The sequence below is a fragment of the Festucalex cinctus genome, chromosome 13, assembly GCF_051991245.1.
Source record: "Festucalex cinctus isolate MCC-2025b chromosome 13, RoL_Fcin_1.0, whole genome shotgun sequence".
Taxonomy (NCBI): Eukaryota; Metazoa; Chordata; class Actinopteri; order Syngnathiformes; family Syngnathidae; genus Festucalex; species Festucalex cinctus.
Window position 1 is genome coordinate 11,993,180 of NC_135423.1, and position 11,750 is coordinate 12,004,929.

Consider the following 11,750-nt stretch of genomic DNA (forward strand, 5'->3'; position numbering starts at 1 on the left):
GGTACGGACATTTTTTTTCTTGCACGTCACTCATACTACATTACTGTGTATAAGAAAGAAAAATAAATCAAACTAATACAGTGTTCCCTCACTACTGTGCATTCCAGTTACTACACTTTCACTAGATTTTTATTTGTAACATTTGCAACCCGGCTTTAAGCCATTTTAAAGGCCCATGACGCAGGATTCAGAGTTCTTGCACATTTGCGACCCCTCTGGCAAGAACGCGGAATGGACGCACACGGTGCATGACGTCATGCTCAGAGCAAAAGTTAAAATTTCCGGCCCGACCGCACCAACATTATTTGACTTTACACGAAAATAGGGGCAGCAGTCATTGTGCCACAGTAGTGCCTCCTGTCCATTACACAATTCTTAAAACATGTGCGGGGGGGGGGGGGGGGGGGGGGGAAATATGGTTATTTTAACACTCCAATGTGAGTATTAAGTTGTCATGCCCCTTGATTTAAAAAAAAAAAAGAATAACTTGAACATAGTAAGCCAACGGTTTGTCATCGTCTCTGTTGAGAACCAGCTCAATGTTTTACACAGACATGACACATTCCATACATTTTACTGTTTATCTTTGTTGTGTTTACATAGCGTAATCGGCATGTACGACTTTAGCCTTGTTAGCAAGCTGCCCTGCTAGCACATTTAATGTTGCTTTTCGCTCCTTAAACTTTTTCATTATTTGTTTCCATGTTATCCCATCCGCATATAAAGGAAATAGTTATTAATCTTCAAGTGGTTTGATGTCACTGTAAAAAGAGTCTATTGAGTCCCTACTTGACTAATCAGGACGACCCCCCCCCAAAAAAATCAAGACTTTACATCAAAATCCAACTGGTGCACCGCGTGGGAGACAACTTCAAGTAGTGTCAAACTACGTGACAATGGGTCCTCTCATGCCGTGCATGTCGCCACTCCTGCTTCCCACTTTTGACTGCAAAGAGTCATCCTTGATATGGAGTGTGCCACAAGATGAGAGGAAGAGGGCGACGTGATGGGTGGCGGTGGGCGGAGCTTAGGGAAATGGGCTTTGATGGCCGACTACACACGAGTCTGCTCTCACATTCCCACATTCCGCGCTTTTGAGCTTTCAATCAGGCTGCGGCTGCTTTATAAAATTTCCCTTTGTAGGCGCATCAACTGCAAGTACATTACAAGATGGTGAAATGGCTTTGAAGGCAATATATTTGCAGTTGTAATCATTTATTCTGCAAAAAAAAAAAAGTTCAAATAATGTACATAGCGATAATAATCATGCTGAATTTTAGCCCCGCTTCTGATTTTGTGACAAAAATGTGTCAGGCACAGATGCTGAGCAAGGATGTAAAAACAGTGCCACCTTGTGGCCATACCTTAAAGTGAAAATGTGTTAAGTTTTGCTTTGTTGAGATACCTATTTTCAATAAAGATTATACGTATTTGAAAATATCTGTTGCTTTTCCAAATCTTGTAAAAATCCACTTGAATTTTGCAGGAAAAGTGTTTGAGGGGGAAAAAAAAAAATGAGCGCAACTTTTAGAAAAACTTGGCCCGGGGGAAAAAAAAATGCCCACGAAATTCTTAAAATTTGCATAATTTTTTTTACATATATATTTGTGAAAAATTGGCCGCAAAATCAGCCATTTTAGCCCGTAACAATCATTTTTAAAAATCCCCACGATATCCTGGAGGGACTGCAAAATAAACAACTTCAAACCGGTAATGTTTCATTTTTGGCAAAACTACATCAATATGTCATGCTAGCAACGTAGCATTAGTGTTGCGCCGCACACGTGTTGGCAAAGTCCCACATTCATAACGTAAGTAACATGTTCTTACCAACCTCTGCCTGCCTGCAAGTTTGCAACTGGATTTGATTGCTTCAAAGCAGGTCTGGTTGCTAAGTAACCTTCTTTTTTTTTTGTATTTACCAATCTGGCTCCAGTTAGCTAAAGAGACATGTTTTTCAAACAAATGAGGGCCTCAAGTGTGCTTCCCTTAAAGCCACTCACTCGCTCAATTATACTTCCCAACAGGAATTCCTTCTAAATTTACAGTGTTGTTTTCCACTACCATTTTTTAAAAACCTTTTCTGAACTCCTGTTGCTTTCTCAAAGTGTAACGTAGTGTGAAAGAGGGCAGCTCATCCATAGTATGTCTCTGTCACACGCACACACGCACAGTTGGGTTGTTGTTGGCTGTGACTGGGGGTGCTGAGAGGGGAGAGTGGGGCTCAGTATGTCCAGGAAGAGGCCAGTGTTGCAGGCAGTGCAGTGCAGTGCAGTGAGCGTTGATTCACAGGGAGAGAGACGTGCCCGGCGTGGTGAAACCATGCTCACTAAGTGGGAGAACGCCTCTGCCCAGGACACAAGATGAAGGTGGGGAGGAAGACGGGCCACAGTCTCTCTACTGACGTTCCTTCACTCCTCACCTTGGTCGGCCTCCTCCTCCTGCTCCTCACAGGTATGTCCTAACTTGTTTTTACTCTCAGCTTTTGGTCACATACACTGACTCATAGGTTGATGTTTACTGTTTGTGTAGTATACATATTTGATGTTTCTCTTGTCTTTGTGACGATTGCTCTCATGCTCTCAAACTGGACCTCCATCACAATCGCTTATTTGCGCATTTCATTACTTCCACTAAGTGTAAAAGAAAAGGGTTTTGATCACCAAATAAATCCGTTTGTCCTCATTATGGTGGGCGAGATGCCGTGTACACCCTGACTGGTCGCCAGCCAATTGCAGGGCACTAAGGGATTTAAAATTGGTGAGAGTCGATTTACAGGTACAGGTACATTTGAGTCAATTTGCACTCAGTGGAGCCATACTGTCAAACTTCAGGGGCCGCTTTCATCCAAATTTGATCTCAAGTGGGCCGGACCAGTATCTCTGTGGACCTAATAAGCTATAAATAGCAACAGGTCAAAATATTTCAATTTCTTTGGTGCAGAAAATATTCCCATTTGTTATTATCTTATTGCAGAGTAATCTGAAATTTCCTAAAAATGAGCACACATTTTTTTTGCATCAAATCCTGAGTAACAGCCAACTTTCAGAAAGCCTCTTTTCCTCTACTGCCACCTGCAGGCCGTTTGTGTAATTACTATCATTGCTTCAATCGTTCTCTGCAGTTCAGAGGCTGCATCAAAGCCTTCTGGATGCTCTAGTATTTAAAAAAAAACATATAAATACGTATTTGGGATACTTCAAACATTTAAAATAGAACATATTCATATGTATTTTTCTTCCACTATTAACTCATTTGCTCCCAAAAAACATATGAATATCTTCTATTTTAAATGTTTGCAGTGTCCCAAAGACGTGTTTATACGTTTTTTATGCTAAGCCTCTGAGCTGCAGAGAACGGTTGAAGCAATGGTAGTAATTACAAAAACGGCTAACAGGTGGCAGTAGAGTATGAGATCAACCAGGGCCATGTTGCAAACAAGCTGATTTCACCACAGTTCTAAACAGATTTGTGAATCATGATGAAACTTAGCTATATTCTAATGCTAATTGCTGCAAAACTGAAAAATATAGAAAAAGTACTTTTTTTTTCCTGATGAAAGAAGAGACTCTAATCTTTCTTTTGGTATGTTCCATCTTTTTATAGCAATAGAAAACAATATTCTGTGGGCCTTGCAAAATCAAGTCAATATCCAGTAAAACAGCTTCAGTGAAAATGTCGGAGTGAATGAGTTAAACACCGTGCTTCACTGATTGTCATTCTACTTTGGAACCGTGATTGTTATGTTGGACTGGAGAAAAGTTCTGACCAAGGCTCAGCATGTTGGACCGATCCTATCGTGCTAGAACCTCCTGTGCCTATCTCCAACTTCACCAATGACAAAGACTTTCTCTCTGATTCGAATTTTCTCGCTCACTCTTTTCAAGGGAGCTCCAACAATCGTGCCCTTTGTCTTATCGCCTTGACAACCCCTGTCAGACGGCCAAAGGGGTTGCCATGACGAGGAGGCGATGCCCTGCTAACTGCCTGGCAGCGAAGAATTAGTCAACGGGGCAGAATCTCTCTCTCTTTTTCTCTCTCTTTCTCTGTTGTCTTGCTCGCTCTATCTTTGATGCATAACAGTGGGACTCCCCAAAGCCGGCCAAAAGCCAATGTTTGGACTTGTGTCCACTAAGGGAGAAGCAGCCTCCACTGGGAACATATGTGTTATGCCGTGTTGGTTACCAAGACGAGGCTTTATGATAAAGGATAACATGTGGCTCCATGGGAGCAGGAGGGAAATCGATGGAGAAAAAAAATTAATATGTTACATATTCAGGAGAGGGTGTCCTGTAGTTTCTGTGAGGCGGATTAGTGATCAAGATGTGAACACACATCATCAGCACAATGTGGGTGCATTTTTTATGCTTGTTTTTAAAGCACACAGTGAGCACACTAATGGCTGCATTAAGGCACCTATGCAAAGAAGTTGGACTCATTAAGTCTCCATCAAAAGGATAAAAACAAGATGCTAAAATCGTGGAAACTCAGTGAAAGCATTATGCTAAAAATATTACATTTAATCTACTGTCTTTTACCTTGTTTTGTAATGTTTTGTGCACATAAAAGTGTTCCGCAAAAATAAACCACTTCCTGCTTAACAGACAGCCTGAAGAGAACAAGACCCTACCATTTTTTTATTAGGGTGGTGGGAAATGGTTACATAGTGACTCAAATGACAAAAAGCGAAACAACATAGTAGTGAAGAAATTAGTGATGTTTGTTATTAGTCACTTGACAGCACTGTGCCATGTAATCTAGCAGAGTAGGTTGAGTTTGCAACAAAAAAAAATATATATATATACATATATATATATATATATATATATATATATATATATATATATATATATATATATATATATATATATATATATATATATATACATATATATATATATATATATATATATATATATATATATATATATATATATATATATATATATATATATTTTTTTTTCCATCAATCAATCCATTCTCGTCCATCCTCGGTAGGAGCATGGGTGTGCAAGAGCCAATCCCAGTGACGAGACAGTTTTACACCCCAAAGCTTGAAATAAGTAGTTTTGCTTCACACTTTCCGACACAAAATTTTAATTTTTCACCTCATCAAAACACATTTGCAAAACTGATTATCAACTGCCAAAAGAAAGTAGAAGAAGAAAAAAACGCTGAAACGGTGGCAAAAAGCTTCGCTGGGCTCACGTCATCTATCGCTGGTCGTCGGAGGTCCAGGAATGCTCCGTGCTACTTATGCTACAGCATTTAGCTAGCAACAATGTTCAGCTGGCTACTAGTGGGCATACATGTTATAGAGTCTCTTCTAAGTCAGTAATCATGGCCTCTGTGGCAATAAGCTACATTTCTGACAAATATCATTGTCAAGAGAGTATGACGAGAAAAGAAGGAGAAGCCAAGCTAATTGCTAAGCTAGCTTAATGTTGACATGGCTAGCGCGTTAAACACTGAATTTACGCGCTTACGTATTTGGGCACACTTTTCACAGACTGACTAGAACTGCGTTAAAGTGGAGAACATCCAATTTTGACCAGCAAAATAGGAAAATTAATAAAGTGTCTGAACGCTTCAGAAAAAAATCCGAACTGGTGATTAACTTCCATGCGTGTCAGACAGGAGAAGTGATCTATAAGGTTAAAAGTATATGGATATCGTATAGTTTACTCTTAGTAATATTTTTCTATTGTTCAGTTACAAGCTTTGGTACAGTTTTACCAATGTGAATCAAAAAGTTGCATATAAGTGGGGCTCAGGTTTCTCAAGTTTCAACATTAGTGAAAAAGAAGCCTCTGAATAAGCAGTCCTGTCATGATGAAAAATGCACCGTAGCGTCTGCCTTTAAGAATGGAGACAGTTTGACATGTTGGAGCAAAGGAAGCCAGGATATATATAATGGAATTCCAGGAGAACTCCTTTGGCCTAAATTTTATTTAGCAGTGCTATGTTCAAGCTGGCTCGCTGTCACATGATTGTGACAACTGCTATGTTTCAAAAGAAATTAACCACTTTAACGTTTTTTTTTTTGTTTTTTGTTTTTTGGTTTGCAAGACTTGAGATTTTCCTCTGTGCTTTGATTGAAATATTAACCAGCTATAAGTACAACACTACTGTTCATCTTGATTTGCCCCAGGTGAGGTGTCAGGGGTGAATGTGACGAGCCAAACCCAAGTGGTGAGAGGCATCGTGGGCAAAGAGGCCCTGCTGTCGGTCAGCTACACCAGCAGCAGCACAGACAAGCCCGTAATCAAGTGGCAGCTGAAGCGCGACAAAGTGAAGCCCGTCACCGTGGTGCAGTCCATCGGCACCGACGTCATCGGGAACCTTCGTCCGGAGTACCGTAACCGCATCCTGGTGTTCGAGAACGGCTCGCTGCTGCTTCACAACCTGCAGCTGTCGGACGAGGGCTCGTACGAGGTGGAGATCTCAATCACGGATGACACCTTCACGGGGGAGCACTATATTGAGCTGACTGTGGATGGTAGGTATCCCCTTAGATGGACATGTTGAGCTTTACTTTATTTTTGTTGTTTTTTTAAAACAATTTGTATGTGCCACCAAACCCTCGGGGTTCTATCAAACCTGGGTTAAGAACCACTGGCCTAAGTTTAGCTGGAATAGGCTTCAGGATAAGCGTTTAATAAAAAAATAAAAAATAAAAAATGAATGGGTGGATGTATAAACTACGGAAGAGGATTAGGATTATTAAAAAGAGACAAAAGGTTTGGCAGGATTCTCATTTTATTCTCAGAATTCTCACTTTGTTCTCAGAATTCGGACTTTAAAGTGCCACCAAACCCTGAGTTTAAGTGAGTTAATAAAGTTCGAATTCTCACTTTAAAGTCAGAATTCTGACTTTCTTACTTTATTCTCGGAATTCTGAGAATAAAATTCGGACTTTATTCTCAGAATTTTGACTTTAAAGTGCCACCAAACCGTGACTTTAAAGTGAGAATTAATAAAGTCAGAATTCTGACTTTATTCTCAGAATTCTGACTTTAAAGTGCCACCAAACCCTGACTTTAAATTAAAAATTAATAAAGTCAAAATTCTAACTTTCTCACGTTATTCTCAGAATTCTGAGAATAAAATTCTCACTTTATTCTCAGAATTCTGACTTTAAAATGCCACCAAACCTTGACTTTAAAGTGAGAATCAATAAAGTCAGAATTCTGACTTTAAAGTGCCACCAAACCCTGACTTTAAAGAGAAAATTAATAAAATCAAAATTCTAACTTTAATAAAGTCAAAATTCTGACTTTCTCACTTTATTCTCAGAATTCTGGGAATAAAATTCTGACTTTATTCTCAGAATTCTGACTTTAAAATGCCACCAAATCTTGACTTTAAAGTGAGAATTAATAAAGTCAGAATTCTGAATTTATTTTCTGAATTCTGACTTTAAAGTGCCACCAAACCCTGACTTTAAATTGAAAATTAATAATGTCAAAATTTGAACTTTCTCACTTAAGTGAGAATCAATAAAGTCAGAATTCTGACTTTAAAGTGCCACCAAACCCTGACTTTAAAGAGAAAATTAATAAAATCAAAATTCTAACTTTAATAAAGTAAAAATTCTAACTGTCTCACTTTATTCTCAGAATTCTGGGAGTAAAATTCTCACTTTATTCTCAGAATTCTGACTTTAAAGTGCCACCAAACCCTGACTTTAAAGTGAGTCAATAAAGTCAGAATTCTGAATTTATTCTCTGAATTCTGACTTTAAAGTGCCACCAAACCCTGACTTTAAATTGAAAATTAATAATGTCAAAATTTGAACTTTCTCACTTAAGTGAAAATCAATAAAGTCAGAATTCTGACTTTAAAGTGCCACCAAACCCTGACTTTAAAGAGAAAATTAATAAAATCAAAATTCTAACTTTAATAAAGTCAAAATTCTGACTTTCTCACTTTATTCTCAGAATTCTGGGAATAAAATTCTCACTTTATTCTCAGAATTCTGACTTTAAAGTGCCACCAAACCCTGACTTTAAAGTGAGTCAATAAGTCAGAATTCTCACTTTAAAATCTGAATTCTGACTTTCTCACTTTATTCTCAGAATAAAATTCTGACTTTAAAGTCAGAATTCAGAGAATAAAGTGAGAATCCTGACAAACTTTTTTCTTCTCTCTTCACTGTCCCGAATCCTCTTCCGTTAAAAACAGTAATTAAATGGACTGATATTCCTTAAAATGAACTTCCCACCTCACGTCTCTCATCCTCAGTTCCAGTCTCCAAGCCCTACATCCAGATGGTGGCGTCATCTGTCCTGGAGTACAGCGAGCACTTCCACTTGCACTGCTCCCACGACAACGGCACCAAGCCCGTGTACGCTTGGCTGAAGGGGGGGAAGGTGCAGGCCAACGACTCCCGCCTGCTGCTCTCGCACGACCAAAAGGTGCTGACCATCGCGCGCGTCCTCATGTCGGACGACGACGTGTACACCTGCGTGGTGGAGAACCCCGTCAGCAGCATGAAGAGCACGCCTGTCAAGCTCACCGTCTACAGTAGGTGGCACGTTACACAAAAAGGACAAAATGTCGGATTCCGAGCATGTATTCAGATGTCACTTTCGGTTGCATGCCAAAGTAATTATCGCATCCCAGCGAGCCACACACGAGCACGCCTGCCTGTCTAACAATGTTGTTTACTGCAAGTGCCAGTATGGAGCCACAACAGGCAGTGAAATCCAGTGAATGGACTATTATTTTGGGGAAGGGGGAGTTCTATATCATAACTCCACTGTGCTTCATTTCCTCAATATGCATGGAGGATGCACTGCACTTGAAATGTAACAAAATACAGTTTGCTTACATATCCTGACTTATTACAAGCCTAAAAATGGGAACGGCGAGGGCAAGCTTAGTTGTTACCCTCTTTTTGCTCTTCATCTCTACTGTCTGCCTCTGGCTTAGGACGGAGCTCGCTGTACATCATCCTGTCCACCGGAGGCATTTTCCTCCTCATCACCCTGGTGACCGTGTGTGCCTGCTGGAAGCCTTCCAAGTGAGAACTCTCCTTTCTTTCTTTCCTTCTTTTCCTCCCTTCTTTTTAGCTCTCTTCTGTCTGCCTGTTGCATAAACAAGCAAGTTTGTTTTTGTGTTTTGAAACCCCCCTGCTGCACTGCAGAAAGAAGCATAGACCCGTCCCGCAGAGAGCTCCCATCTACATGGAGCAGGGGGAAAATGGCCATGATGGTGAGTTTTGGACAATGCCTTATTAATATTGTTAGCGATGTTAAAATTTATTTGAAAATGAATAGGATTGGCAATGTTGTTGTGGGACTGCTGAAGCATTCCCAAATATGTTATTGTGTGCATTCAGCTTTCAGCATTCCCACACAATTTCTCCAGAAATTGCACTTAGTCTAGTTGTTGTGTTTACATTTGATGGTGGTGATTGTGGAAACCAGTAAACCAGTAAAGATCATCAAATTTATAGTTGGGATTTTTATAAATCTAAAAAAAAATAATAATAATAAAAATAAATCTTTTGATACTAGTGTATTCATGAATAAATTACAGACAAATGACATGAGAATTTTAGCGTATAAATGGAGGAAAGAAGTTATTTAGATATAATATACTGTATCAGTTTGTTTGTGCAATTCAACATTTTACAATCAAATAAAGTGAAGATCAACCAAGGGTCTGTGCTAGGCCCGAAACTATTTCATATTGCATATAAATGACATCTGCTGTGTTCTCTTTGCTTGATGACACAACTCTTGACTGCTCAGAAGAAAATCTGAAACAGCTTCTGACTACTATGGGAAATTAATGAATACATAAATTTGATAGTTTTTGGAACTAGACAAACCAAACACCAAGTCAATATATTATTGTAAATTCAATTTAAAAAGAAAGAGTGTGTGAAAATACATTTCTTGGAGCAGTAATTGATGCAGAATAATGTTGGTCATTATTATTATCATTCTTATTATTATTATTATTATTATTATTATTATTATTAAAGACTTAAATTATATGAAATAGTTGAAATAATAATGTGCAAAGTACATCATAATAAGGTTAGAAGAGGTTTGAAATAAGAAAGTTGCTATGACTTACACTAAGGGGTACAAGTGTCTACAAATAAAATTCAAAACAAGAACATATATTGTGAAAAATCACAAATAACTATTGAATTATGAATATTAATAATTAAAATTAAAATGTGTAAAATTATGGATAATAGTAAGTTCAGTATTAGATTTTATTGTACGCATTAAATGGTATTGTTTTTGATGTAATTTAGTTACATAAAGTTTTATCATTTTAAATATTTTGCAATTGACTTATTGACTTTATTGTATTATTGCTTGTGCCTTTACTGCAGTTGACGTTGTACCGAAACCAACCACCCTGGGTCGAAGGAGTCCCATGCCTCTGTATGTACTCAACGAAGATGTAAGTCAGATGACTTGACTTGACTTGACTTGACTTGAACTCTAATTGGCTATTTGCATATACATTTCAAGAGATACATTCAGTGATATAGTATGTCCATATTTTTTTAAATAAAAGTGTGTTTTGATTTTGTTTTGTTCTGTTTTGATTTAACCAAACCAAATCAAATTGTTACAGTTTAAAATGTACCATCTTGAATTATATCGCACCCTATGTATCGTATCAAACCATCTTTTATAACAGATAAACGCCAGTTATAAATTGGTGTAAATAGTTTTCGTTGCTGATGATTTATCGTTATAAAAAGTTTCTCGTCACTCTCATCTTCTAGGAGACTCTGGAGCGTTTGGAAGAAAGCGCTTCCAGCGCCTACAGCCAATCAGAATTGAATTTCCCCGCCACCTACGTCCCGGTGCTTCCCACCCACGGCCACAGAACTGAGGCGCCCATCTGGACCACCCCGCGCAGGTACACCCGCAGCCCCTCCCCGCTGGCCCAGCTTCTCCCGCAAGCCCCGGCGGGACCTCCCCTCAGCCCCGCACGCTCGCCAGCCCACTCGCCCTGTTCGTCGCCGCGTAGTTTCAGCCCCATCAGAAAAGTTCGGCCTCCCGTTGGAATCCCAAACATTCGCCTCCCCGTGGACGCCGAGAGTCCCCCGCCCGGCGAGAAGACGCAGGGTTCGCCCCAGCAGTGACACCTGGTTTGTTCGTCACGTTTTGTGCTTGCTGTATCTTGCCAGGAGGAGGATGGATGCGCCAGAAATTCCTTCTGTGGCCACCAGCAATACTTTTGTAGCCTTTTGATGACATCCTGTAATAGGAAAGTATATCCTTTCGAGCATTCATAGGTTACAAGTTGTGAAGTTGTACTATGCGATATATTGTTAATTTCACCGGGAACGTCTAATGAGTAGTTTGGGGGTTTCCACTTTTGTTTTTTATCATTTAAACATCAAATTGTTCTTTTTGTGTAAGTACGAAATAAAAAAAACTACAATATTTTCTACTTTGTGAGCTGTTTTTTTTTCCCAAACTCGTCTATGTCAATACAATTCTATTATTATCATTATTATTATTATTATTATTATTATTATTATTATTAAAAACATTCATTTTACTGGTACTTTACAGTTAGAAACACACTGTACACTGAAATAAATACGGCGGCACACACATTTTGATGACGATAATGATAATCATGATTATTACTATTATTATGGTCAACCTAATGATTATTCATCATCATTATCATTATACAACCATCCATCCATTTTCTTAACCGCTTATTCCACACATTTAATACGTAATTGTTAGTTCTGTTTT

General features: G+C 38.9%; 1 protein-coding gene across 2 annotated transcripts; it reads left to right on the forward strand.

Moving 5' to 3' along the window:
* The first annotated feature begins 413 nt into the window (after positions 1-413).
* Positions 414-11,381, forward strand: hepacama (hepatic and glial cell adhesion molecule a). 2 transcript variants are annotated; one of them, XM_077542153.1, is made up of 7 exons: positions 414-2,454; positions 6,152-6,499; positions 8,245-8,526; positions 8,935-9,025; positions 9,149-9,214; positions 10,353-10,428; positions 10,760-11,381. In XM_077542153.1, the coding sequence occupies exons 1-7, from the start codon at positions 2,364-2,366 to the stop codon at positions 11,120-11,122; spliced, it is 1,317 nt and encodes a 438-aa protein (XP_077398279.1). In that variant the 5' UTR covers positions 414-2,363; the 3' UTR covers positions 11,123-11,381. The 2 variants fall into 2 exon arrangements, with proteins under 2 accessions (XP_077398279.1, XP_077398280.1); XM_077542154.1 differs by having other exon boundaries at positions 9,149-9,216; positions 10,358-10,428; positions 10,760-11,380.
* Positions 11,382-11,750: the final 369 nt, after the last annotated feature.